Raw genomic sequence first — 25907 nt, forward strand, 5'->3', positions numbered from 1 at the left:
CTATCCATCCATCCAAGGGGAACTGCGTTTTGTGTTTTGTGTTTCTGTGTTCTTAAAATAGCGTGTGGCATACAACCGTACGAAACGAAACATACGTGTAGGTATGGTTGGGAGGGAGGTTGGGAGGAGGGAGATGAAGCTACCGCTACCCACAGCCGAGGACTCAGGCTCGATTGGGGACTGTTAGGGGTCCTTCCGAGATGTATCGAGGGTTGTCGCCCGGACCTAAGACCTCTGCCGAATTCCGCGTCGGGGGGTGGGTGCGCGAGGAGCGGTATGTAGGGGAGAGTTTGTTCTACTTATAGTTTGGTGGTGTGTTATGCGGCTCTTGCGTCGTACGGCATGTCTGATGTTGACTTGTGCGATGCCTAGGTAGTCCTTCGATTAACGCCATTTAATTTTGTGGCTAACGTCTTTTTATATTGTTTCTTGGAGTATTAGAACCGCTTCTTTGGAGCGAGAACATCGCCTGGCCATTTGACTGTAGTGAATTAGGGGGTACCTACGTTACACATTATATTTCGTAAGTATATCCTTTTGGGTAAAGAGAAATAGGGGCAGATATTTGAAAAACAATGCCGTATGCCCTTAAACCTAAGATGTTAAGAAGTGTATGGGTAATTGTGAGATGAATCCTATAGTCAACCACCTATATTTCTCGCTTGGAAAGCAGAGCGTGACAGGAACTAATGTACAAAATGAGTTCATCTTTTCAACTCAGTATGGGAAAGGGCTATATACCTACCTAGGAGATATCATCTTGGTATACCTAGACAAGGGAAATCTACCTAGGTAGGTAGTCATGTTCAAGTGTAGGTACATAGAATCTGCGGGTTAGTCATATTTTCCATCACGGCTATGTAGGTATTCAAAATCCATAACTAGTCTTTTTTGTATAGATAGAATACCTTTAAATCCACAAGATAGAGCTTATATCTATGAAAATACAGCTAACCTCATACCATATGTGCGGTGAGAAACAAGGGACTGCATGCGTTGGGGGCCAAAACACGAGATATATGCAACATGCAACATTCCCGTCCTAACAGACCAGAACATATAGTTTCATCCAGTCGTATCAACGACCACAGCCCTGGGTAAAACCAATCATACCCATGAATACCATAAGATGACAAGCGATCCATCTCCCAAACCCTCCACTAATAAACCACGTCGTCGGAGTATAAACATCGTCCTCAAAATCCGACCCCCGAATTTCGCCCTCTGCAGAAGAGGGAAAGAAAAGAGGGAAAAAAATAAGAGGAGGGGTCCCTCCTCTGAGACTCTCTAGCTCAAATATGTAGATATCTCACGTGGACCTCATCGAACCTATCTTCTCCCGCCATGACAAGTCTCCCCGGGTCCCAAACAACCGTCTCAACGAGCGTAAACCAGTTCAACGACCTGGCCCCTCTACTGACCACTTACACGCCCCCGACTGAGTGCAGCACGTACTGGGTATACGCTCTGCAAACCACGGGCACGGTATGGAGGGACCGGGAAAAGAACTCGCGTTACCAGAGCCACTGCCAGCCGTTCAGCGGTGTGAACACTCTGTACAGGCCGGGGGTATGTCCCAGTGGACAGGAATTCAAAAGTCTGGATGTGACGGTGGAGGCGGCGAGTGTTGGGGGACGGAGCTGGTGGGTTGGTCGGTGTTGTAGCTCGTAAGTCTTCGGGCTCTTTGCCGCGTTTTTAGGAATTGATATGGATAGAATCGACTTTTTGCTATTTTAGCTAAGTAGGTAGGTGGGAACTTGTACTGACGTTATGTTAGAGACTACACATTATCATACTACGAAGGGTTTCTGACAAGCACGGTATGCGTCGCAGACCTTGTCGGAGTCACCGCAGCTATTAGGGACGAGAAAGCCCCCGATAATAACCTGTCTAATTCTCAAAAGACGATAATATCCACGGCCGTTGTGGGGATCATGGAACCTATAAACATAGTGTGGAATTCGGACGACCTGACCTCCTTCTCGACTCCCGTCGCGAATTCTTTTAGGTCGATTATGGGACTTTCCCTTCCGCCTACGGCAACTACCAGCTCAGGGTCTTCAACTAGTACTCCTACCATAGATGACCTCGGGCAGGATGGCGCGGATACTGAGGGGCTCTCGAGCGGCTTATCGGATGGAGCTAAAGCCGGGATCGGAATTGGCGCTGTGGCGTTCGTAGCTATGCTAGTGTCTATCTTTTATCTCGGCTGCGTTCGTCGACGGGAAAAGAGGAAACACGGACAGGGCCCGGGAACGGTCATAAATACTGGTTCGAATGGAGGCGACGTGCTCAGGAGCAGTAGTATAATAAGGTGGTTGCTTCTACGAAGAGGGAAAAGGACGTTGTCGGTTGAGAAAGCTTTCGGCGAGTTGCATGGCCAGGACACACAAGAAATCGATGGGCGGGAGAGAGTGGCGGAACTGCAGGACACGCATATGGGAGGTCGAGATAACCCGGTTTCCCATGCTCAGTGGCATACCGAATTACCTGTGCCCATGTCGGCGACACACTCGCGCGTGCTGGCGGAACTTGAGAGCGAGCCTCTTAAAAACCTGTGAAAATTGGGCGCGAGAGGTAATAGTGCACCTGTGACGTATAATAACAGTCGTTGTATATCCTAGAATATGAAAATCTACCTTGGTCAAAACTGAGCCTTGCTTTCATTTCCACTGTCGCAGCCACCAGAAGCAATAAGTCAAATCCCGACGATAGTCGCTGTCGAATAATAACCACCACATTTCTCACGAGCCCAGTTCGATGAAGGGCATGTATTATTAGATCAGTTAGTTGTCTGCGAAAAGTTTGAATCGAGACCCCTAACAGTGTGGGACACACTTTCGAGTGAAGAATCCTCCGTCTACGAGATCAAGTCCAAGTAGGGACTTCGAATTTGTTGTACGATTGACGATACTATACAATTAGAAGGGAAGAGAGGAGCGAAGGTGCCTTAAGAGTTAGAAGGCATCCGCATTTAACTGGGATATTATTATCGCCATTCTTAGGTGCTGTTAAAGCTTAGTGGTTATAGGGGTTATACTTAAAAAAGATCACAAGCCCAGAAAGTTTATGCGCTAGGTTTTTATTTACCTAAAAATTCGAAGCACAGTCAACCGCAAAGTTGTATAGAGCCGTGTCGGGATATCTCAAAAGAAACATAAAGGAAACGCTGCGCGTGTCCTACCATATACATGATAGGATTCGTCGTTCCGACCGTTATTCACTCGAGCGTTGTTGTTGTCGGCTAGGAGTCATCATGGCGAGGTTGACCTTCTTCCTCCAGTCCCGTACTCTGTTGTTAGGGTCTCTGTTTAGGGGGAGTTTGTCAAGGGCGGTTTTCCAAATACTAGGGTCGTTGGGGTCGTCGGTAGTGTCCGTACGTCTATCTTGGTTAGTTGGAGTGTTGCCAGCAAGTGCTTCCTCTTTAGCTTGCTTGACTGGTGCTTGTGTCACTGACTATGGCTTTGAACCGACCTAATTGTGTAAAGACATGCTAGAATCATCCGATTCGTTTCCTTTTACTTGGATGGGACTATGGGGTTTTTGAGCCGTAGGATTCTCGGGTTCGCTTGGTTTGGGAGAGGTCACATTCGGTTCAGGAGGGGTCATCTCGAAGGCGTCATCGGCCGTAATCGCGTCGTTTGCCGGCTGATCCTCTGGTGTAGATGCGCCCTCACCTCCTTTAAGTTTTCCTCCTTTTCTCGTAGGAATCACCTTCACGAAAGCCTTTCCCCAGTCACCCGTCTCTAACCATTGGAGCATGATCTCCATCACGTGGTTCGTGGCTAGGACATGGCGGCTCTGCATCACCATGAAATCGCCGATAGGAAGCTTTGCTGTACGAACGTTCTTCTCCCGCGCGATCTTATAACATAAACCCTTCTCGCGATTCTTATCTATTATGCCACCGATGACATAAGATGTGCCTGGCTCAAGGCGATCAATGGTGTATGGTGAATCGGCGGTGAGGTAGACGATGGACTTCTCTACGTCGGCGGCTTCAGGTTCCGGGGTAGGTGCAGACTTGTGCTTCTTCTTGCCGTCGTGATCGGCCACTGTGAAAGAAATGGCATCTCCTTCTTTGCCTTGCGCGAGGGCCTCGATAACCTGATCCTCGGCAGTCCCCATTAACTTCTTAGCCTGAGTAGCTGCTTCGGCAAAATCGCCTTCTACGAAATGGACATTCTTCCAATTTTTGAATTGGTTCTGCAAAATCGTCTCATTTCTCTCCTTCATGTAGCCGCCGTAGGAGCTGACGAACATGTGGACGGGATACCGAGAGTTTCTATTGTCGGAATAGCAGCGGGTGACTTGATTTGACAAAGACACTAACTCCTTCTCCATCATGTACTTCTCGAATTGGCAGTCGATGATAACTGTTACAGGTGCTTGAACCTGTGTTGGCTTGGGTGGTCGCTCGGGTTCATCGAATACAGGTTCTCTGCCTTCGGCAGCAGCGGCGGCAATCTCTGCTTCCTTCTCTATTCGCTTCTGTTGCTGTTTATCCTTGCGCTTCTGGTTACGCAAGACCTTCTTCTCTTTCTTCTTCTCTATCCAAAGCTCTCGTTGTCTCTGTTTTCGCAGCTGATTCTTGGATAGCGTGGGGACGGCTGTAGTAGCGACAACAGCAGCGGTGGTGGATGCGGAGATTGAAGCGGGATCGGATGTGGCAGAAAGCGTAGGTGCAAGTGCCTCGGGTTCGGTACCGTTATCTAACTTGTTGCGCTTACAATTGGCATTGCCGCCAACGTTCTCATCGTCGTCGTCGTCTGGATGCGGTCGTTTCGATCCGACGACTTGGTTCGATTGAACTTCGGATTTCATTGTGGTGCATGAATCTCCTAAAGTTTTAGATGATTGAGTTAAATCACCTACTAAATCCGCAATTTCTGCCATATTGTATAGCGATTTAGAAGATTGCAGAATTGAGGATTCAAAGTTGTTTTTGCGAAAGAAAGGATGAAGAAAGTTTCTAAGGATTGGTGGGGTCCGAATAAGAGCTTCGAAGATCCCTGTAAAAAACCGAGTTCGCTTCCCCAAGTCCCCGCAATAGGTACCTGGACAAGTACCTAGACAAGTACCCAGTACCTAGTACATAGGTACATACTTGGTAGATTATGGATTATGTACAGAGGTGCCTTTCAAAAGATTTTACCATAGACCAATCCCTGTCAGCTGTACTGCATAGCTGCTAGCTTAGACGCCAGCTGTATTGCCAACTGCCTTTTCACCTTAGATAAACCGTCGACTTTAACTATCTATTTCTTTTGATATTTAGGCTTAAAAGTTTAAAGATCTACGTATTTATAAATAATACTTAATATTAAATATTTTTAAGAAGTTTTTATTGATTTAGATTTAGAAGTGGTTAAAAAATATCAACTAAAAGTTAAAAAATAATCGAGGAAAGTTGGCGATATAACCTGCCAGTTGTTAAATAAGAGCTTCCAGCTGGTGTCGCAATTGACAGGGATTGGCGTATGGTAAAATCTTTTGAAAGGCACCTTTGTACCATACCGGCAATGTGGGGGTTTCAAGAACGGGTTTTGAACGCCGATTTGCGTGTGCCCATTTAGTAGGAACTGAATGATTTACTTGATAAAAACTGTTCTTGATTTAAAAACGATAACTTGCAAAGAAGCTATTTTAGAGATTGGATAATTATTTATATAAAGTAGCTACTTTGGAGTAGTTGCTACTAGGTATGATAAACAGACTGGTCTAAGTATCAGTACATACCCGTAAATGCCTAGCGCGGCTTGGTTGCCAACTTCACCAGATACTGACCTAGATACCAACTTACTTCTTTATACTGTATACAGGAACTATGTAGATCTAGATCACCTAGATCAGATCTATTAGCTTGCTTTGTTTCGATCAGAATGGAGTCGACTTACTAGAATAGAACTGACAGTATCTTGTTGATCTGACGCGACTAGATTAGACTGACTTCAATACGTTGAATTGGAGATACTTACTTGAAACTAATAGACTGAATAGACTATTTAACTGACTTGACTTGGTGTTGCAAAGAGAGAAGAGAAGTGTGTGTGTAAAACGGTTTGTTGACTTAGAGAGAAAAAAAAAAAACTTGTAAGTCTTTTGGTTTATGACCGCAGCTGCCAGATTGCAAAACCTTGGCAACATTTCCTATTTTAATAATGACCAATACTTATTTCTATTTATCGTTTCTACCTACATAGTTTGAATATTAAAAACGATTGTGAGGTTAAAAATCGTTTTCTTTCAGCAACGTTTTTTCGCGGTAAATAGCCGTTACCTAGTACTTTTAACCCACATTTTGCCGGTACGGTACTAGGTACCTAGGTACCAAGAAAAATTTATGTAGATGGGTTACATAAGCCGACAAGGGGAGGTTTTAGCGTGTTCCGGCGCGTCTCCCAGCTTTAATTGGTTTTTAGACGCGACTTATTAATTACTTCATCTTTGAATAGGAGAAAATTGTGCTTCAAAAAATGAGATAAATGTCCTGACAAAATTTTCCATCTTCCTCTTACTGTTTACATAAAAGAAAACACTGTGTATTATTGACGACTGGACAACTAAACACCTAGAAATTCAGCCAAGATGTCGTCCCGACCCGAGTTAAAGGTATGACGCACATGAGGTCTGGTTCATTTTCAACTCGAAGCTAACAAATTTACGATAGGTCGACGATGAACATGGCTTCATCCGATTCTTCAAGTCACTGCCATCCGTGGGCGATGAGACCGTACGCATATTCGACCGAGGCGATTGGTACACGGCTCATGGTGAAAATGCCAACTTCATCGCAAGAACGGTTTACAAAACCACATCTGTAGTGCGACAGCTAGGACGAAATGATGCCAGTGGTCTACCCTCCGTTACCATGACTGTTACAGTTTTCCGACAATTCCTACGAGAAGCCCTCTTTAAGCTTGGAAAGCGAGTTGAGATATATGCTAGTAACGGTGGTCGGATGAACTGGAAGATTATTAAACAAGCCTCTCCTGGAAACTTGCAGGATGTTGAGGAAGAGCTTGGTGGTCAGTTTGATTCGGCACCCATGATACTAGCTGTCAAGATATCCGCCAAAGCCTCTGAGGCCAGGAGTGTGGGCGTCTGTTTTGCTGATGCCAGTGTGAGAGAACTTGGTGTTAGCGAGTTTCTTGACAATGATTTATATTCCAACTTTGAGGCTCTGCTCATCCAGCTCGGTGTTAAGGAATGCCTTATCCAGTTTGACAAGGCTGAGAAGGATAAAGACCCCGAATTGGCCAAGCTGAAACAGATCATTGACAACTGCGGAGTTGCTATAGCTGAAAGACCAGCTAGTGATTTTGGAACCAAGGATATCGAGCAGGATCTTGCTCGACTACTCAAGGATGAACGATCAGCCAGTCTTCTCCCCCAAACGGACCTCAAATTAGCTATGGGTTCCGCCGCTGCATTGATCAAGTATTTGAGTGTCCTTCAGGATTCGTCTAACTTTGGTCAGTATCAATTGTATCAGCACGATTTGTCACAGTTCATGAAGCTTGATGCCGCGGCCCTGAAGGCTCTTAACTTAATGCCAGGTGTAAGAGATGGCTCGAAGACCATGAGTTTATATGGGCTTCTCAACCATTGCAAAACGCCGGTTGGTAGCCGATTACTGTCACAATGGCTAAAGCAGCCTCTCATGAGCAAGGACGAGATTGAGAAGCGCCAACAACTGGTCGAGGCTTTTGTCAACGATACGGAATTGCGTCAGACAATGCAAGAAGAGCACCTGAAATCGGTACCAGATCTATATCGCTTAGCGAAGCGATTCCAGCGAAATAAAGCAAATTTAGAAGACGTTGTCAGGGCATACCAGGTAGTTATTCGCTTGCCTGGATTCCTGGGAACGTTAGAGGGAGTGATGGATGAGAAGTACAAGGATCCGTTAGATGAGGCATATACCAATAAACTAAGGGAGCTCTCAGACAGTCTCGGGAAGCTCGCAGATATGGTTGAGACAACCGTTGATCTCGAGGCTCTTGATAACCACGAATATATTATCAAGCCTGAATTTGATGATAACTTGCGCATCGTCCGAAGAAAACTCGACAAGCTCAGGTCAAATATGGATTCGGAGTTTAGGAAAGCAGCGGATGACCTAAACCAAGAAGAAAACAAGAAGATATTCCTCGAGAATCACAAATCCCACGGTTGGTGTATGCGACTGACGAGGACAGAAGCTGGCTGCATTCGCAACAACTCCCAATATCAGGAGTGTTCTACGCAAAAGAACGGTGTCTACTTCACCACAAGGACACTACAATCCTACCGTCGGGAATTTGATCAGTTATCCCAGACCTACGACAGAACCCAGAGCGGGTTGGTCAATGAAGTTGTAAGTGTCGCAGCCTCTTACTGCCCAGTACTCGAGCAACTGGCTGGCATCTTGGCACATCTCGATGTCATCGTATCGTTTGCGCACTGCTCAGTACATGCACCTACTTCCTATGTCCGTCCCACAATCCACTCTCGAGGCGAGGGATCCACAATATTGAAGGAGGCCCGCCACCCATGCATGGAAATGCAAGACGACGTCCAGTTCATCACCAACGATGTCGATCTCCGTCGCGATGAGTCATCCTTCCTCATTATCACAGGTCCCAACATGGGCGGTAAATCCACGTATATCCGACAGATCGGCGTAATCGCGCTAATGGCGCAAATCGGATGTTTCGTCCCTTGCACCGAGGCCGAGCTCACCATCTTCGACTCCATACTCGCGCGTGTCGGAGCCAGCGACTCCCAGCTCAAAGGCGTATCCACATTCATGGCCGAGATGTTAGAGACGGCCAACATCCTCAAATCGGCCACGGCTGAATCCCTCATCATCATCGACGAGCTCGGCCGCGGAACGTCGACGTATGATGGCTTCGGTCTCGCGTGGGCCATCTCTGAACACATCATCAAGGAGATTGGCTGCTTCGCCATGTTCGCAACACATTTCCACGAACTGACCGCACTCGCGGACAACCATCCCCAGGTCCGTAACCTTCACGTCGCCGCACACATCTCCTCGTCGGCCCAGAACCAAGGCGTCGACAAGCGCGAGGTCACGCTTCTATACAAAGTTGAGCCTGGCATCTGCGACCAGAGCTTCGGTATCCACGTCGCGGAGCTCGTCCGCTTCCCGGACAAGGTGGTGCGGATGGCGAAGCGCAAGGCCGACGAGCTGGAGGACTTTACGGCCAAACACGAATCCGGCGCACAGCAGTACAGCAAGGAGGACGTCGAGGAGGGTAGCGCGAGATTAAAGGAGGTGCTGGTTAAATGGAAAGACGCCATTAAGGACGAGGGTATGTCGAAGGAGGAAAAGGTAAACCGGCTCAGAGAGCTTGTCAAGGGCGACGAGAGGTTACTCGCGAACCCGTTTTTTACGGCCGTTCAGGCGTTGTGAGATGGTGATGCCAATTGTATAGGAGGATACTGGGTTTATAACTGATGGGAGGAGGAAAAAGGATTGTAACTATGTAATCATGACGGCTTGCTCGGCGTCTGGAATCATGGGATCGCTACTAGATTGGCTTATTGAGCTGTGCTGTTATTTGCTGGTGTGCTGATAGCATTGCAGGCTCTGTTGAAAAGATACTTAATGATTAGCTTTTTGCTACGCTCGTGCTTTTATTATGAGATTGAGTGAGCTGTGACTGCACAACAGTGATGGGGGTAACGTCGCCGGTGGAAATCCCGACTTGCTACCACAATTATATATCCCTATCGTGAGTGATCCACTTTTTCGCATCACGAACTCAGGGAGTTTTATAGGGATAACAGTCCAACTGTTCACCACAAAAACAGCATTCGAGAACTAGAAATGTCATCGCAAGGCATATCCACGTATATACAGACATTACTTCATCTCTCATATCCCTCTCTCTGCTACCTAACCTCCTTTTCCGCCTTTTACACCATTCATATCATACTACAGAACCGCTACAGCTCTAACCCAAAACCTTCTCGGCAAGAGAAACTAGGTACAAAAGTCAGTATTCGCGATATACACCTCTCCTCTATGCAGAGTAATAGGGACAAGGCAGAAAACACTCACCGTTAGTTCCGGTGTTGTCGGGCTCGACATGCACAGACTTAACCTTGCCGTTCTCGATGACAAGAGCGTAGCGCTTGCCCCGAGTGTTGCCGAACACGGCCGGCAGGTCAAAGTCCAGGTCTAGCGCCTTGGTGAATTCACCAGCGGGATCGGCTAGGAAGCGAATCTGGGCGCATGTTAATAAGAGATACCTGAGTACGTAGGTAGGCATCGAAATAGACTCACCCCAGACTCGCGCGTAGGGTCAAGTTGGTCGGCCCACGCCTTCATGCTATTTCACGTCAGCACGTTGCCTCAATCCCCTCGTACCCATCTCATCATATCTCCCCCTTCTCCCCTCCTCAACCCCCAGCCTCACCCCCCAAAACCCTCCCAAAATCAAAAACCAGCAAGCCACTTACACAAAAGCATCATTAACACTAACAACAAAAACACTCCCAGCCTTCTTCAGCGCCGGATGTTTCATATACCCCGGGACATGGGTCTGGCTACAAGCACCCGAAAACGCAGCCGGCACGCCGACAATCACCCCATTCCCCTTCGCGAACTCGGTCGCGAGGTTCACTTTGTTCCCGGGGGAATCCTCGTGCAGCACCTCGAGATCAGGCACCGCGTCGCCGGCGCGGACGAACGCGCGCGCCGTGCCGTGGAACTGGCGACGGCTGGTGGCGGAGGCGAGGGGGAGGGAGGTGCGGAGGGCGCGGAATGCCATTGTTGTTGTGGTGATTAGGTAGGTGGGTAGGTAGGTGTGCGGCTGAATCAAATGTTTAGAGGTAGGTGGCTAAGTGAAATAGACCGCACGAAAAAATGTTGGGATTGGGATTGGGAATCGTGACGAGAGACTAGGGACTTAAGCAGATAAAGTAAGGCAAGGTAAGACAAGGTGAGGGAACGGCGGAAAGTGTAAAAAAGCCACAACGACAGACGTTGTTGAGCTTAGCTCTCCGGGTAAGTGTGAGAATAATATGCGGCCGTTTCAACTATGACGTTTCGTCGCAACGGGCACCGTTTGTCCGGTCGGGTCCTCGCACAGTACTTTATGTGGTGTACCTTGTGACGCCATACATCTGGCTAATTTGGAGTTGCGAGCTTTCTAGCCGGATCATCCGCACTGTGCCGTAGCGGTATGTACTTGGTTATATATGAGTTACTTGGAACTTACAAATTACCGGTGCGTACTACGGATGCGGAATACGGTTGAATAGGAGTTCTAAACATAGGATAACTACATGTAGGCAGCAAGTTATAAATATTATTGAGGTTATATATAGGTAGCCTCATTAACTACTTGCATGTACGAAAATAGTATCGTCATATAAGTAATCTGTTACGCATTTCTAAGTGTGATTATAGAATAGAAGACCAACTTACGAGTTTTACGGCATGTCTACGTGACAAAGGAAAAGAAATAATATGCATTATGGGATGAATGTTGCTATGTATTAGGATACGGGACTATGCTAGTTAGATATGAGCTTCATTCTCGAGTGGTGTAATTCATGGATATCCGATTCCCATGATTACCTAGTACCCTAATACTGCTGAGAGGGGGTCGAGGTATAGACGAAACCGATCAAGATGGACTCGTATATGTAGATGAGATGGTACGCGTAGTGGCATTCGTGTCTGCAAGAGAATGCGCTGGAATGGCGTACGTGATAAATTGGCAAGAGAGCATAAACACAATATGCGCCAGAACGCCGCCCATGATCGCCATCTATCTATGCTTACAATACAATTTATCCGCGAGAGCTGACCCCGCCAGCTCCAGGAGCGTTACCCTTCAAATCTACATTGAAAGTCCACCGACCTGCGAGCAAACGTACAGTTAGTTAAGCTACTAGTGGGACGTAGGAATAACTGCCCACTCACCATTAGCTAAGTTGTCTGCCGTATCTTCCAACAAGATAACCCGGCGACGGTTGCAATACGCCGTCTTGTCCATAATATCAACTTTCAGTTTAGACTCCGATAACTCCGAGATAGGTTTCTCAAACATTTCAGATAAAGCCTCGACCGCAAGTTCTAGATCCTTTTGGTTATCCTCAAAAATCTCCGTCAGGTTGTTTCGGGCTAGGTAAAAGGCAAAAGCGTAAGTCCACTTCAGCGTCTGTCGACAAGTCTGCAGGGCTTGGGATGCCGAGTTCAAGTATTGAACCTCGATCCAGGACATGCCCGAAGCCGTCTGCAGCTGCACCATCTTTTTCTCCGTCTTCTGGTAGATGTCCTTGTCGAGACGCGCCGACTGCTCGTGGTTGGCATACCGGTTGTAGTAGTGGAGATATCGCTCGAGAGATACTCGGGATCTAGCCTGGGCGTCTCGTGCCTCTGTACCGCTCTTCTCCTCGAATCTGTTACAGTTGTACCAGCTTGTGCCATGTTCCGACCAGAGTCCCATACACATCCAGCAGAATTCGTGTTTGCATTTTCTGCATGTCATATGGTTGCACCCTCCATTCTTCTCGATCGTGGAGTTGCACTTGGGGCACTCTTTGGTGTTCGCTGAAATCCAATTTGCTGTTTCGCTATCATCGGCGCATTTCTTTAACCACCTCTTAACCAGTTCGCAAGGAGCCGGTTGATGGTCGTTTAAGATACAACCAAAGCAGAACCTATTGCCACAGGCGCAAGCAACAGTCGGCACCACCTTATCCAGATCTTTCTTTTTAATAGCACACTCGACGGCGTTCTCGCAATCAGGCGCGGGACACCACTTAAGTACATCCCTGTCTTCGACATAAGTTCGGTTGAGTAACTCTTGATATCGACCGGCCAAGTCAGAAGTCACAAGTAAATCGAGCGATCGAGCATCGATGATACGGTTGCACCCTTCGGCAGGACACTGGATGCGGGCTGCCTCGCCCTCCTCGCGAATTTTCTGTGTCAGATATTGTCGGTAGCAATCGACGCAATATCGGTGGCCGCACTTCATCGCAAAACTTTGAAGCCCCGCCTCGTCCTCGCAACAAATATCACACATAAATCCTGGTATGACCTGAAGTTTAGGAGGGCTAGAAGAGCTAAAACCCAGGCCCGCAGCCTCTAAAACCTTGGTAGGGTTATCCATATAGTCTTCGATCAATCGTTCCTTATTCCAACGAAAGTATCGGAGTAATATGGCGGCATCCTCCTTGCTCATCTCTAAGATCATATTTACTTCATTTACCATTTCTTCTTGTTGGTCCTGAATATCGTGTGGGGTGTATACTCTATAGCTGATGTCGAAAGACACTCCCTTCTTCTTGTCGGACTTTTGCGAGGGAATACCGGGTATATCGTCGGGTTCGTCATCGAATACATCGAAGTCTAATTTAATTGCGCATTGTCAGTCATGAACAACGTAAGGCGATAAGTTTGAAATAGGCTACAACAGAGGGAAAGAAATAGACATAAGGGAACGTGAAATGAAACAAAAAAGGTATGAAATTACCTTCGGCTCCAGACAAATCATCATTATCGCTCTCATCCTGCATCATGTCGTCCCCACTAGAGACAGTCGACACGAAGTCCTCGTCGGAATCCATACCGGTGATGGGGGTGGGCGGTGCCGCGTTGTCTTCAGCAGCTGCTGGGGCGAGGACTCTCTTGTTAGGAAGGGCCTCGCCAGTGTCCGCAGCTATCTTCGCCTCAGCGGCTTTCCGCTTTCTCGTTGTGGGAGGAATCTTGTCGGTTTAAAATGTTGGCTCGGGAGATGCTCGTCAACGACGAGCCTCGGTTGATGGGTAATTGAGATGTTCGAAGGCAATAAATAGCCTACGATAAGCAAGGTAAATAGTGTTGCGTGACGCTTTAGTGGGTGTCGACAGGCTACGTTATGGGTTTGGAATGACCCCGTGATGATCTACCCAGTCAGAAATGGTGTGGCACGGCCGTGTATCACTCGACAACTCGACAACTCGAGAAAGCAAACGCCGCTTAAGTGACTCGGGGGTCGGAATGGTATTTAGTATGTAATAACGGAAGAGACGTAGGATACTCCGAGCGGAATAGAAATGAACACTACGTCGTCAGCAGTAAAAAACCGGAGGAGGGGTCAATTACAGGGACAAGGCTAGGGGAGAAGAGAAAATGGAGAAGTGAATCAGCAACAATTCCCGGGAGAAAATGAAGCCGGAAAAGTGAGTAAATCGTAAATCAGGTTAACACATTTCGAAATAGATTTGTGATCAACTACAAGCAAACAACGTGAGCCTTGATTTACGACTTAGGGAAAGGAGGCTGGTCAGATTGGTAGATTGTGATGGTGATGTGATTTGGTGTTAGTATTGAAGTTATGGGTTGGTTCAGGGTCAGGTTGGTGTTATCCGAATAATTAGTGGGAAAAGAAAGTAGCGTTTAAGCGTTGGCAACCGCACGTTGGATGGTAATCCTAGCTGCCTTCCCAAGGTTGTTACGTTGTTCGACTCGCACTTACTCGCACTTACTGCTTTCCAGGTTATGTTTGGGGGGCTTGGGGCAGGCAAGTGCGAGCAAGTGGGCAAGTGTGTAAAGTGGGTCTCGGCGATCGAGGTCACACAGTCCCTGTCTCTGCCTCTCTGCCTGTACGTACGGCAGGCGCGGGTTTCGGTTTCTGACGCAACTGACAGGCATTGCTTACCAAATACTCGAGGCTCCATTCAATTTTTAGTGCTACCTAGTCCCGCCGCTAATAATCCGTAAGAGGGTCGGCCATACTTCGGTAGCCGGCTTACTTGGATTAACCTATTAAATATCCACGCTTAACATTTGAACTTCGTGACGGTTGTCGGGAAACGCCGAGATACATCATTAATGTACTTACATGTATTGGTCATTGGCATTGCCACGAGGGACATAAGGGATGATATACCCCTATTTGTATCTTAAGCCCGAATATATCAACTGAGTTAGCCTCTCCCCTTAAATATCATGTCGAAAGCCTCTAGGTACCTGTTATATAACGACAAGCTACGTTGATTAGGCACCTACCTAGTACACACAAATAATCAACGTGAAGAATATTCAGAAGCAATTGGACACTAATAGCATGCATTTATTTGTAATCCTCATAATGATGTCGTTTGATTTGCTTTTCATGCCGCCTATGAGAATATCTTACATAGGCAGGTAGTTACTTGACTTTCCGGTCCTTGTGGCCCTGAACTGGGGAACTCGTAAGGACTCTTGCTAAACGCCTTTAAACTCCGTCGCCACCTCCTTGAAAATTAACTCCAGCGCCATGCTGATAAACTGATGTATGTATAGCCTCGATTCCTTCGAGGACTGGCGTATAATGTACCTATTGTACCTCATGTGTGTTGTCTGGATTATAGAGCAAAGTGACACACTGGTACCTGGCGTAGTCTGCGAAGACTTGTCATCTAAGCGAAAAGGAATCTCGACAAGTCCACCTTACCACCTCTTTTCTTCTTCTTTTCCCCGATATTCTCCTGTCCCTCCTCTGCCTCCAAGTCTTCCTCCTCGTTCCCACTCTCAGATAGCATCAAATCCTCACTACCAAGAGGCTGATGTAGTGCCTCCACCTCCTCTAAATCTACCGGCGGCAGAGGTACGAATGCTGGGTTAATCGGCAACGAATCCAAACTAGGTCGTCCCAGGCCAGAACGCTTCGCGGGTCGGGGTGCTCCAAATGTCGGCGTCGAAGGTTGCTTGTTGCGACCCAAAGCCTGAACACCAAGTCGCTCAAGAGGTGTCAAGCGTGTCGTGCCCGGAGTCGTCTTTGCTGTTGATGGGTAGCCGGACGAGCTAAAGGGCGCAGAAGTTGTGATGGATGATGCGGGGGTTAGGTCTATGAGCGAACTTCTACGAGAAGCAGGTCCACTTTGGCGTCTTGACTGGCTGCATCCGTTGGTCGACAAGTTGAGCGAAACATTTGGCATGTACGAGTATCGCTCTACGATTCCCGAGCTACTCGGTGTGCTCGGAGTCAGCTCCTCTTCGGTGCCATCCTTAGAAACTTCCGCTTTGACCGATTGCTCCTCCTCATAAACGGGTACTTCCTTCTGTCCCTTAGCCGATTTCCCCCATCCGTCGACGTCCGGCAAGTCCATCAGAGCCTCCTCAATAGAGTCATCGGACATCAAATAACCGAGACCCTTCTTGCCACCTGCTTTCTTAGCAGTTGTTGCTGAGAAAAACTTGCTCTTGTTGTTAGGACTTAGCCCCGAGCTGCCATCGTCACATAGACGTGCCTTCTTAGACGGCCTAGCGGCATTAGCACCCGTGCCTTGCAAGCTACTCGTGGTGTTGGTTCTAACCCCGGTGGCTTGACCTTGTGACTCAGATGGCACAAGATTACCGTTGTTGTTGAGAAGGTTAGATACTGGCTCCGTTCGACGTCGCAAGGTACGAGATACGGTCTCGGGGCGAGTTATGTAGTTGCGTGGGTTCACGGATGATGCTCGGCGGTCCTCCTGAAGATATGGTCGAGGAAGAGGGAATACAATTGATCGATTCCCATTATCTGTCAGCGCGGATAAGCGACCAGGATTTACCGTGAAGCAATTTGTATCCATTTCACCAAGCGGGATTCGGCGATGACCCTTAAAGTAGGAATCAATAGGCTTCTCTGGGGGTACTCTTGTCTGATGAGAGACGGCGGGCGTACCACCTGAGGCTGTTCGTTTTCGTGGAGAAGGGCGGGGCTTGAGCAGTATCTGTTGCTTTGTGATAGGATTCACATCGCCGACTGCAATACCTCTGGCAACTTTTGGTTCAATGAACGGGCCAATGAATGAAAGTTCCTCCACTTTGATGTCCGGGCCAGGGTTGCTGAAATGAACCAACTCGTTGGCCTTTGGGCAAAACACCCATGGGTAAAGGAAGGTTTGTTCAGCTTGGCGAAACATGTCCAGGTAACCAGGCGGAACACGATATTTGCCATCGAATTCCAGCATACGAACAACTCGATCCGGGGTCTTATGTTTACGTAACATCCTATGCGCAGTTTTTAACCCGAGACTGTTAATGCTCGCAAGATAATCGCAGCCGCTTAGGATAGCCATATGCCGAAATTGGCTGTCCGTCCAACCTGTTAAGGTCACCTCGCGACAAGCACCGAAATCTCGACGATTGATTTCAATACATTGACCATACTGATCAAGTTTGGTCAAAAGTCGCTTGGCACCGAATACAAGAAGGTCCGAATCTTCTGAGAGGATACCACTGATATGCCCTTCTCGTTCCAAGTAAACCAATTGCGGGTCGGCTTCATATGGTGCTACCACATAGGGCACGCCGGCTTTCTTCAGTTCCTCGATTAAGTGTCGTGCCATTTCTGGGGTAACGTCAACGGCTTTTTGGAGCTGAATGTGAGCTTGTGATGGTTTGCCTGCCTTGAGAAGTTCGAGACCGGCCTTCTTAGATTCTTCTCTGCGGGTTTCACGAGAGGCCTCGGTTGAGGCTTTGCTAGGTAGATATCCGCCGTCGAAAACTAGATACGGTGTAATGCCAAAGTGCTGAAGCATTTTGACACGACCCATCGCAAAATCCACATACCTAGTGCATAATGTGTGAGAGGGGGGTTCAATGGTCGTATACGATATGCAGTATGATGACAGAGACTTACTTGCGAGTGGGCTTGCCTTGGGCAAGTTCAATGGCACATGGTACAGTGCCTCGGTGGAGCCAACCATAAGCGTCAACCCCAAATGTCTCTCCACGATACTTCTTCAAATCCGTCGGTTTCTGAATCGACTTCAACAATGGGAGTAAACCTAGGCAAGTAAGTAAACCGAGAGCTTGAAGGGTTGTGTTTTAGTCGGGTAAACAAACCTTGGATCCCCATTTCGACGGCAACAAAGGGGCCTCTCCCCCAAGGCCTAAGTTGAGTTGCAAGCTTGGCTGATACCTTGCTACCATACAAAAGACCTGGCTAATTATTGTGATTGATACCTTGCTTATATAGTTAGAATTTGGTAAAGGAAGTAGAGGAAACAATATATAGGATCGCGATGAAGGAATGGAGCTTAGAGTCCGCTGAAAGATTGACAAATGACGTTATGGGTGACCAATCTTACCATACAAGTTGAAGAAGGTGACGATAATAATAGAATATGCGCGCGACGAAGGCGTAGTTCAATTATAATTTGACAATGTCAGTTGATGATTGTTGTTGATTGACGAAAGTCGGCAGTCCCAATAGAAGTTAAGAGATTGAGACGTTGGCAGTTAATCGTTTCTTGGAAAGGTTGCGGGTTGAAGAAGGATTGTGGATTAGGGAGGAGAAAGATTGAAAGGGTTAATAGAATTAACAAATAGAAAAGACGCGGCTCACTGGATCTTTGGTTAGAATGTTGAAATGCTGCTTGATCCTGGTGATTTAAAAGAATAATCGATAAAGACTAACCGCGTCGTGGGCCACACCGCGATTTCCTAAAGTTACGGCGGATACAGTGGGACAAACTATAACGTGGGGCTAGCCAATTATACACACTAAATAATAATGGATCTGGCAGCCCTAGCAACCCGGGTGTACCTGGCTGATTGCCAATTTACGTCAGCCTCAGAGTACTTAGTACAAGTTACTTCACTGGTTGAAATCACACCGTTATTCATAACAGACGCCAAGTAACTTTTACTGTAGTTGGTTCAAAGCTTAAAAAAGTTCTGCCCCCACACTGTCCATTTTGGGCATCTGTTCTAGAAATATTCCATTTTCGTTCAATTTTCACTCTTACCCCACTATTGTTTTTCCACGGAGGAAAAATCTTAAAATCTGTATTCTGACAACTGATAAAACATTTGTCCAGCTTACATTTACAACCTCGTCATATATATTCATCGCATTCAAGATGCCAAAGTCATTTGAAAGAACTCGCAAAGCCATCGCCAAGAAGAAGGGACCCATCGAGTCCCTTCACCAATACTCTCGGGACTCTAAGAGATTACATCGAGCTCAAGTTCGAGACGAAAAGTTAGAGAAGATTGCAGCGTCGAGGAAGAAGACTGATAGGCCTTACCGTACGTCAATTGTCAATTGTGCCACCACACCTATTTGACTCACCTAATTAACATCTTGACGTGCTTAGTTGAACGAGCCACCTTTTTCCAGGAAGCTGTCCGACAGAATGAGGGACAGCCTCTTGAAATGGATGTAATCCATGAGCTTATCAAAACGTTAGTTCCGTGCGAACTTGTATTGCGTAGTAACATTTGACCTGACTTTGTGTAGTTTTGTCCATCAATATGATGAAGAATTGAGCGATGTGAAGAAATCGCGACGACCTGGACGTCCTGCTAGTACTAAGGAGGATCTACTAAAAGCTAAGGTTGATAAGCTCCAAAAGGAGTACCAGAACGGGTTTTGTGAGTACTCGCTATGGTTTGACGACGGGATCTCATCCAGCTAATTCGCACCTCAGTAATCCCAGTACTCGACGCAGAAGATAATGCTGGACTTCTAAGCCGGTGGGAAGGATCTTGGTCCTACCTAACCACCGTCAAGTGGGTGAGGATATCTTCCGCCGGCCAAGTCCAACCCTCTAGCTTTCCTCCGAGGGGAGAGCATTGAGAAGACCTTTCGGAATCCATGTGTTCGAAATTTTCAGCCTGGAAGGGGGGTGTGCCACGATTCCCTGTACCTTCGGCTGCTGTTTCTATCTTGATCGTGGAGCATACGGGGCCTTACGTGTGGGCGTGGGAAGTTTCCGAGACAAGACAGAGAGCTCGGCCTTGTTTGACCTTTGATTCGCGAACCCGCGGTTACCTACAGCCGTGGCGCATATCAGCTGCAAACTCCGCAACCAGCCACATATGCCGGTAATCGTTCCCAGATTTCCAAGTTCTCGATGAAACAATAGGCACAGATTAGATAATGCCGGCTTGGGACGCTTGTGCCTATGACTAGCCACGGAAATGTGGCGTCTAGAGGCTGCGGCAAGATCTCCGCAATCCGCAACGGGGTCGTGTTGGGCGCTGCCATGCGAACCAAATTCCCGGCCACGTTCGGCATCTCTCGACGTTAGTTGGGCGCAAGTGTCACTACGGGTATAAAATTGCGACTGCTTGCAACCCGACTGAATGCTCGGTGCAGCCGTTTTTAGATGGTTCCGTTCACGTGGAAAGGAAGCGGGTAGCCGAATATTCATGGGATGCTGGTTCACATTAGCTGCACCCCGGACCCGAATCCTTGAAAGACACCGGAAAGCCTTGCCACGTCCCGAAGCGCCGATCCCTCGACTGCCTCTCATAAATAACCAGATCATCTCATCCACAGTCAGCCAACGTGCAACATTTCACAACCTCCTTGTCTCCTACGGACTCGTTCCGACGCGGCTACTTACTCGGTGCATTGTCCTCTCTGAACTCATGCTATTTAATACCAGAGCAATGACTCGTAGTACATCTAACAAACTAGATTCTTATCATCTCAACTGGAGGGCTCAAAACGATTGGCCCGGTGGCTTGTATAGCAATGATCGTGGATGGATAGACTCTTCTTACTTCGCTTCCTCGGGTACCCGATTGGCCCAACCAGAATCGTAGTAGTGATGTCCTCGAGATAAGTCATACGTTAGGACAATCACAGCAGAAGGGAGCTTCGATTATTTTCGATGTAGGAGCTGCTGTTGGCGTCGTATAAATTGGAGACTAATATGCCCCTACATGAGAAAAAATATGACGATCTCTACCCCATATGACAACCGTCACCGTGAATCAAGTTGCAAGCTGCCGAGTTTTACGACCAAATCCACTTTAGTATGTAGCTCTAGACTCTGAAGTTGAATCATATTACTTATACATACTTAGATATGTGTCAATACGTCACTCACCTAAGGGCTTGTTACGTCTGCGGCCGTGAAGAGACAGTTCTAATCTCCGAACAATCTTGCAAGACGGCCAGTATGAGCGGCGTGTTCGGAAGTTGCGGATCTGGGGTTGATAGTCTGGCAAATAGGACCCAATATCAATGCTGGCAATGTAAAGAAGGGTCCAAGATATCATCACGAATATAAGCTGCAAAGATCACGGTTCATTGAAATCGATTCTCGATTATCGACATCATAAACGCGAACTCGACAGAAAACGGCTTTCTGGTTGGAGGTTTTTTTCCAATTTGGGGGGATGGCGTTACGTGTGCAAAGTGTCAAACAACCTCAGAAATGGCAATAGTGTCGACAGAGTCTGACCAGCCATTATCTAACGGTGCAGACATAGCTATCTAGTATTTACTAGAAATAAGGAGTTTATAGAAATAGAGATGCTTCCAATCGTTATGTACATACAGTATCTATATAAATTTGGTAGACGCATAACGTACTGTATCAAGTTCTAGGTATTTATACGGTATATGAATACCCGCTGAAAGAAAGCTTAACTTTAACCCCACTACACCTCCCCTCCTAGATGTTGGTCCGTGCGTATCGCTATCGGCTGATAAAATTTTAGGAAAGTTCCATATCCCCAAATTTATACAGACTCTAATATCAAGTATCAAGATACCCTCAACAACTACTTCCACCACCATCTTGAATACGTTTGTCACCATTCAGACTAAACAAGATGTTGTCTCTAAGAACTGTTGCGCGATCTGCGCCCCGAACTCTTAACCGTCTAAGTTCCACCGCGCTCCGTCAATCTAGAGTAGCTCGACCGAGCTCTCTGTTGAAGTCGTCATGGGCACCTCTCAGATCGTCGCAGTTCGCATCAGCCTTCTCGACATCTCAATTCAGACAAGCTGCCTCCGAGGTTGACGAAGAACTGTCCGTCAAGCTCGACAGCGAAATTCAATTCGAGGGTTCGATGAAGGAGGTCGACCAGCTCCCCGCCAGCGTCAAGGACTTCCTCGAGAACAGCCCTTTCGAGCTCAAGGACGAGCCCGGCAAGGAAGATGTCACCCTAACACGAAAATTCAACAACGAAACGTAGGTTGCGCCCTTTAACCCCGATGAGGAACAGCGCTAACATATCTGTCTTAGCATCACCGTCACCTTCTCTATCTCTGATCTCACTAACTACGAGAATGAAGACCTCTACAACGAAGACGCTCTTGGTGAGGACGAATTCGAATCCGAGGGAGGCAATCGCCAGGCGCGACAGGAGACCGACGAGCTACTCGAAGACGAGGAAGAGGAGGGCAACGAGGCGCCGGTGCCGTGCCGGTTGAACGTGGTGGTAGAGAAGCCGGGCAAGGGCGCGCTCAACATCGAGGCGCTAGCTCAGGACGGACAGGTCATGGTGGAGAACTTCTACTACTTCAAGGACGCGAAGCTGGCGCACGGCGACACAGCTGAGATCGCACACATCGCCCAGGACGTCTACCCCGGCCCACCCTTCGGCACCCTCGACGAGGACCTCCAGCTCCTCATGGAGCGCTACCTCGAGGAGCGCGGCGTCACCCAGGCCCTCGCCGTCTTCATCCCCGACTACATGGACGTCAAGGAGCAGCGCGAGTACCAGGCCTGGTTGAAGCAGGTCAAGGGCTTCATCGATGCTTAGAGAGATCTTTCTTTTTCTTCTTCTTCGGTGTCCGCGGGGATATAGGAAGGAGGACAGGAGGGGTTAAGGTCTCGGGTCGAATGATGGACGAATGGGGATTAAGGAGGTAGAGATAATAAATCCTCCCATGATGTATTATGAGGAATCATTTGTCCCGATGTAACTTTTTCCACACTCCGCATGTACAATAAAAAGAAAAAAGGCCACTATTGAAAATTTATGAGGCGGGATGATACCCGATGATTGAAGTTATGCACTCTGATATGTCTCTTCCTCATGGGTATTGAATATCGCGTTAGACGTCTGAAGTTAGGTGCTGTGTGGTTTTCATGTCTCCTAACTGGCAACAGGATAAGGGGATAAATAGGTAAGTAATTATATCTCATAGTCTTGTGATGATGAGACTAAGTTATCAAGGTAGGGAGTGACCAATATTGAAGGCATCTTCGTTTCCCATTCCTTATAATGCAAGATAGTTAACGTCCAACCGAAACAGGCATATCCAAGATTACTTATCCGCCTCTTGCGCAGGATGAGTACTATATCCAAAGACCGGAGAACTATGGAGATGTCCGTCAACCGATCCCCCTTTAACACCCAGATGCCATTGTATGGATTATCTAAAGCCTTCATGCTTCCCCATTTACCAGGTTCTACATGGTTCCATTTCAGGGGGACATTGGGAAACATCTTCCATACACTCGAAACTCCTTGCGCATCTTTGGATACGATTGGCGAAGTGTTGATAAATTTAATCGAGGGATTGACCGTCGACTCGAGGAGGAGAATAACAGGGTTGAAATCGAAGTCGAACCCTAGCTTCACGACTTTGATCTTTCCGCATTTAGAAAGGTTTAATGTGGCGACGTCGCGCCATCCATCGGTATCAGGATCGAAGGTTACGGTTTGCGATTTCGGTTTCCAGTTTCCTACTACCGAAGACGATTCAGCGAGTTGGTTTTTTATTTGAAACCCGTTTAGGATTTCTTCCGAATCTGCTATCTCCTTTGATATGACCCCTTTCACGAAGATGGGGATATTCTTGGAGCTCTTGGAGTTTGGGATTGTGTGTGTGGTTTGGTTGACTGGGAGGCAGCAAATCTCCTCGCCGTCTACAGTGACTCGAGAGTATTGATCATCTGCCTTATTCCTCCGTAGGAAAATCGCCAGCCGTGTTGAATTAGAGACACCCCGGCAATTAAGACATGCTAAATATGTATCTAGCACCCAGGGTCTCAAGTTCAGTGTGATAGAAAGGCCTCTATTCGTCATGGAGAATGGACTATTTCCAAAGCGACTTTGGACGCTTCTTGTCTCCCCACAGCCATCAAAAGCTCCTGGGTTTGGGGCTAATAATCCGTTGAACATCTGTAAGCCTCCCCAGGCAAAGATGGAGTGGTCATCTGATCTCTTAATGATCTCTTCTTGGAGTCGTAGGAATGCTTTGGCGCCCCCCTCACCATAGAGCATAGGCATGCTCACATCGAATAGCCCAATGAGGCTATAGGCAAGATCTTCATCCCTAGTAGTCTTGCGACGGGATGCCCAAGACATGCGCTGTGCGATTGAAAATATCTTTATGTCCTCTGGGTAGCATAGCACGGACCTTGAGATGCCTGTGATCTCGGATATCTTATATCCTAGATCAAATTTGCTCCCAAGATACACCCATCTTTTATCGTAGAAATGGACATTCTTTGCAGCTATTAGCTCCTGCAGCGTCCAACCTCTTTCAAACCAATCCTCCTTCTTTCCCGGCTTGAAATATCCATTAGTTGTGCGTAACGTGTCTTTGAGATAAACATAGCATATCTTGGCGTTCGCGAAATATCGATACATGCTATTGATGGCCTCCTGAAGCTCTGTACTATTTGATTTGTCGATGCAGCAAGTGTCGATCCAGATATAGTTGAGGCCATCGCGAAGAGCTTGTTCGCAGCACTGGATGAGTTTATAGAAGCCTTGTTTCTTTCTAAGTCCGCACTCTTTTGATTCGATGTTCTGGCCCATGTCCTCAAAGAGAATTTCGTGTTCCTGGGATAGCCATCGATGAGAAAGTATAGCATATTCCTCCACAGCCTTTCCATCTTTCTCTTCTACATACTTCTTAAGCACCTTTGTTCTGGCGTCTAGAAGATGCATATTGGACTTGGCTTGTTTTGGGTTGAGATCGTGAACAGAACAATGCTGTATTGGGTTGGAATAATCCGTTACCAAGGGTGAAATTGCGATCTGAGTTGGGCTGTTATGGAAAAATCATTTCCATGTTAAGCCTCACGTCTAAAGTTTTTCAGCTACACACTTTCCTCATCATTCCGTTCGTAAAGCAAGTTCTTTATTGGCCAAGAGACCCGCTCCAGTGATTGCGGCTACATGTTACTATTCGTCCATGATATAAAAATGAGGCTGCGCCACACTGTCAATGCTACCTTTGAGGATATCATAAAAAAATGTGATATCGTTCATCATTTTCATCTATAATTCACCTACGCATATAATACCTAGATAAACTAGAAACACTGTGAGAGTCGGGTAATTGTTCGCGTCTTGGTCACCACAGGAATGTCGAGAGTAAGTCAATACAGGATTTTATACTCGTAAACTCGAATATACATCATAGAATACCCGAATAGACACCTCAGCACGCGATCCGCGAGCCTAATCGATACCCCCACCCTGCATCACCGCCCCTTAAGACTGCTGAACGGTGATCTTAGCCGAGCCACTACTCTGGTAGCCCTCCGTAGCCAGGATCTGATAATTGTGCGTGCCAAGCTTCAAGCCCGCGCTCTCCCACGCGTCGAAGTGGTTCTGCATGGTAACGCTACCACCGACGCGCTTCTGCTGGCGGACGGACCAGAACTGGTAGAAAGTCGACGTGCCGTCGATACTCGGCTGGTTGACGCGCTGCGTGCGGTACACGTCGTAGGTGCTGCCGTCGCTCTGCACGGAGCCCAACTTCGTCGCGCCGCTGGACGGGTTGTACGTCCCGTACGATTCCACCACGTAGTACTCGATCAGCGGGTTCCGCGTCCATCCGTACACGGATAGGTAGCTGTTCACGTTCGCCCCGTTCCATGTCCCGTTGTACGTTACTACGCGCGACGCACCCGGGTTCCATCCCTTGCCTGCTACGAAGTTCCCGACGTTCTGCCATGATACGTCGTAGGACCCCGCGTCGCCGTTGTTGTAGGTTACTTGCCCCGCCCCGTCCGTCCAGAAGGAGTAGAAGAAGCCGTTGTTGGTGCCGGTGCCGGCGGGCGTTGACCGCGTGATTAGGTCGAGCGGCGAGGCGATGGCCCCGGCGGCTGCGGTGAGGGCTACGAGGATTGATCCGAGCATTGTTGCGGATTTAAAGAGCTGAATGAGAGACTGTTTGTTTTGGGGACTCTGGCGGTTGAAAGAAGCTCGGGCAGGGTGT

At 47.6% G+C, this 25907-nt stretch overlaps 11 protein-coding genes across 11 annotated transcripts; 4 read left to right on the plus strand and 7 right to left on the minus strand.

The window, feature by feature from the left end:
* Positions 1-1244: 1244 nt before the first annotated feature.
* GGS22DRAFT_114527 (uncharacterized protein) lies at positions 1245-1787 on the plus strand. Its single transcript, XM_047958049.1, has one exon. The coding sequence runs from the start codon at positions 1345-1347 to the stop codon at positions 1669-1671; it is 327 nt and encodes a 108-aa protein (XP_047820349.1). The 5' UTR covers positions 1245-1344; the 3' UTR covers positions 1672-1787.
* A 1230-nt stretch (positions 1788-3017) lies between these two features.
* Positions 3018-4939, minus strand: GGS22DRAFT_114530 (uncharacterized protein). Its single transcript, XM_047958050.1, has one exon. The coding sequence runs from the start codon at positions 4894-4896 to the stop codon at positions 3475-3477; it is 1422 nt and encodes a 473-aa protein (XP_047820350.1). The 5' UTR covers positions 4897-4939; the 3' UTR covers positions 3018-3474.
* A 1501-nt stretch (positions 4940-6440) lies between these two features.
* Positions 6441-9639, plus strand: GGS22DRAFT_114562 (DNA mismatch repair protein msh-2). The gene is made up of 2 exons (XM_047958051.1): positions 6441-6612; positions 6671-9639. Exons 1-2 carry the CDS (start codon positions 6589-6591, stop codon positions 9416-9418), a joined length of 2772 nt encoding a protein of 923 aa, XP_047820351.1. The 5' UTR covers positions 6441-6588; the 3' UTR covers positions 9419-9639.
* On the minus strand, positions 9625-11158 carry GGS22DRAFT_158057 (Redoxin-domain-containing protein). Its single transcript, XM_047960580.1, has 4 exons — positions 10471-11158; positions 10295-10340; positions 10070-10235; positions 9625-9991 (listed from the first exon to the last, which is right to left on the minus strand). Exons 1-4 carry the CDS (start codon positions 10779-10781, stop codon positions 9963-9965), a joined length of 552 nt encoding a protein of 183 aa, XP_047820352.1. The 5' UTR covers positions 10782-11158; the 3' UTR covers positions 9625-9962.
* Positions 11159-11487: 329 nt separating this feature from the next.
* Positions 11488-13975, minus strand: GGS22DRAFT_114566 (ring finger protein). The gene is made up of 3 exons (XM_047958052.1): positions 13500-13975; positions 11942-13375; positions 11488-11879 (listed from the first exon to the last, which is right to left on the minus strand). The coding sequence occupies exons 1-3, from the start codon at positions 13591-13593 to the stop codon at positions 11809-11811; spliced, it is 1599 nt and encodes a 532-aa protein (XP_047820353.1). The 5' UTR covers positions 13594-13975; the 3' UTR covers positions 11488-11808.
* Positions 13976-15072: 1097 nt separating this feature from the next.
* Positions 15073-18427, minus strand: GGS22DRAFT_114572 (uncharacterized protein). The gene is made up of 4 exons (XM_047958053.1): positions 18067-18427; positions 17822-17945; positions 17616-17763; positions 15073-17545 (listed from the first exon to the last, which is right to left on the minus strand). Exons 2-4 carry the CDS (start codon positions 17832-17834, stop codon positions 15409-15411), a joined length of 2298 nt encoding a protein of 765 aa, XP_047820354.1. The 5' UTR covers positions 17835-17945; positions 18067-18427; the 3' UTR covers positions 15073-15408.
* A 232-nt stretch (positions 18428-18659) lies between these two features.
* On the plus strand, positions 18660-19602 carry GGS22DRAFT_114575 (translation machinery-associated protein 16). Its single transcript, XM_047958054.1, has 4 exons — positions 18660-19009; positions 19078-19165; positions 19221-19354; positions 19411-19602. The coding sequence occupies exons 1-4, from the start codon at positions 18841-18843 to the stop codon at positions 19557-19559; spliced, it is 540 nt and encodes a 179-aa protein (XP_047820355.1). The 5' UTR covers positions 18660-18840; the 3' UTR covers positions 19560-19602.
* Positions 19411-20578, minus strand: GGS22DRAFT_114592 (uncharacterized protein). The gene is made up of 2 exons (XM_047958056.1): positions 20332-20578; positions 19411-20253 (listed from the first exon to the last, which is right to left on the minus strand). The coding sequence occupies exons 1-2, from the start codon at positions 20356-20358 to the stop codon at positions 19645-19647; spliced, it is 636 nt and encodes a 211-aa protein (XP_047820356.1). The 5' UTR covers positions 20359-20578; the 3' UTR covers positions 19411-19644.
* Positions 20579-21277: 699 nt separating this feature from the next.
* Positions 21278-22674, plus strand: GGS22DRAFT_114585 (mitochondrial glycoprotein). Its single transcript, XM_047958055.1, has 2 exons — positions 21278-21912; positions 21967-22674. The coding sequence occupies exons 1-2, from the start codon at positions 21551-21553 to the stop codon at positions 22484-22486; spliced, it is 882 nt and encodes a 293-aa protein (XP_047820357.1). The 5' UTR covers positions 21278-21550; the 3' UTR covers positions 22487-22674.
* Positions 22675-22861: 187 nt separating this feature from the next.
* GGS22DRAFT_186592 (HET-domain-containing protein) lies at positions 22862-24628 on the minus strand (the record flags this gene model as incomplete). Its single annotated transcript, XM_047964472.1, has 1 exon — positions 22862-24628. The coding sequence occupies one exon, from the start codon at positions 24626-24628 to the stop codon at positions 22862-22864; it is 1767 nt and encodes a 588-aa protein (XP_047820358.1).
* Positions 24629-25177: 549 nt separating this feature from the next.
* GGS22DRAFT_186593 (glycoside hydrolase family 11 protein) lies at positions 25178-25828 on the minus strand (the record flags this gene model as incomplete). The annotated part of the gene is made up of 1 exon (XM_047964473.1): positions 25178-25828. One exon carries the CDS (start codon positions 25826-25828, stop codon positions 25178-25180), a length of 651 nt encoding a protein of 216 aa, XP_047820359.1.
* Between the last annotated feature and the right edge of the window lie 79 nt (positions 25829-25907).

Source organism: Annulohypoxylon maeteangense (genome assembly GCF_022496945.1).
Source record: "Annulohypoxylon maeteangense strain CBS 123835 unplaced genomic scaffold GGS22scaffold_5, whole genome shotgun sequence".
NCBI classification, from domain to species: Eukaryota; Fungi; Ascomycota; class Sordariomycetes; order Xylariales; family Hypoxylaceae; genus Annulohypoxylon; species Annulohypoxylon maeteangense.

Excerpts from the sequence above, each read along its gene's own strand:
- GGS22DRAFT_114530 (XM_047958050.1), bottom strand. The coding sequence starts at position 4,896 with ATGGCAGAAATTGCGGATTTAGTAGGTGATTTAACTCAATCATCTAAA.
- GGS22DRAFT_114572 (XM_047958053.1), bottom strand. Across the intron at positions 17,546-17,615 it reads CAAGGCAAGCCCACTCGCAA|GTATGTGGATTTTGCGATGG; the intron begins GTAAGTCTCTGT and ends ATTATGCACTAG.
- GGS22DRAFT_114575 (XM_047958054.1), top strand. The coding sequence starts at position 18,841 with ATGCCAAAGTCATTTGAAAGAACTCGCAAAGCCATCGCCAAGAAGAAG. Across the intron at positions 19,166-19,220 it reads ATCCATGAGCTTATCAAAAC|TTTTGTCCATCAATATGATG; the intron begins GTTAGTTCCGTG and ends GACTTTGTGTAG. Across the intron at positions 19,355-19,410 it reads GGAGTACCAGAACGGGTTTT|TAATCCCAGTACTCGACGCA; the intron begins GTGAGTACTCGC and ends TTCGCACCTCAG.
- GGS22DRAFT_114566 (XM_047958052.1), bottom strand. The coding sequence starts at position 13,593 with ATGGATTCCGACGAGGACTTCGTGTCGACTGTCTCTAGTGGGGACGAC. Across the intron at positions 13,376-13,499 it reads TGATTTGTCTGGAGCCGAAG|ACTTCGATGTATTCGATGAC; the intron begins GTAATTTCATAC and ends CAATTAAATTAG. Across the intron at positions 11,880-11,941 it reads GGCAGACAACTTAGCTAATG|GTCGGTGGACTTTCAATGTA; the intron begins GTGAGTGGGCAG and ends GTTTGCTCGCAG.
- GGS22DRAFT_114527 (XM_047958049.1), top strand. The coding sequence starts at position 1,345 with ATGACAAGTCTCCCCGGGTCCCAAACAACCGTCTCAACGAGCGTAAAC.
- GGS22DRAFT_114585 (XM_047958055.1), top strand. The coding sequence starts at position 21,551 with ATGTTGTCTCTAAGAACTGTTGCGCGATCTGCGCCCCGAACTCTTAAC. Across the intron at positions 21,913-21,966 it reads CGAAAATTCAACAACGAAAC|CATCACCGTCACCTTCTCTA; the intron begins GTAGGTTGCGCC and ends TATCTGTCTTAG.
- GGS22DRAFT_114592 (XM_047958056.1), bottom strand. The coding sequence starts at position 20,358 with ATGAGTTCAGAGAGGACAATGCACCGA. Across the intron at positions 20,254-20,331 it reads CAGAGAGGACAATGCACCGA|ATGATCTGGTTATTTATGAG; the intron begins GTAAGTAGCCGC and ends ACTGTGGATGAG.
- GGS22DRAFT_114562 (XM_047958051.1), top strand. The coding sequence starts at position 6,589 with ATGTCGTCCCGACCCGAGTTAAAG. Across the intron at positions 6,613-6,670 it reads CGTCCCGACCCGAGTTAAAG|GTCGACGATGAACATGGCTT; the intron begins GTATGACGCACA and ends AATTTACGATAG.
- GGS22DRAFT_158057 (XM_047960580.1), bottom strand. The coding sequence starts at position 10,781 with ATGGCATTCCGCGCCCTCCGCACCTCCCTCCCCCTCGCCTCCGCCACC. Across the intron at positions 10,236-10,294 it reads ACCCTACGCGCGAGTCTGGG|ATTCGCTTCCTAGCCGATCC; the intron begins GTGAGTCTATTT and ends ACATGCGCCCAG. Across the intron at positions 9,992-10,069 it reads CGACAACACCGGAACTAACG|TTTCTCTTGCCGAGAAGGTT; the intron begins GTGAGTGTTTTC and ends TTTTGTACCTAG.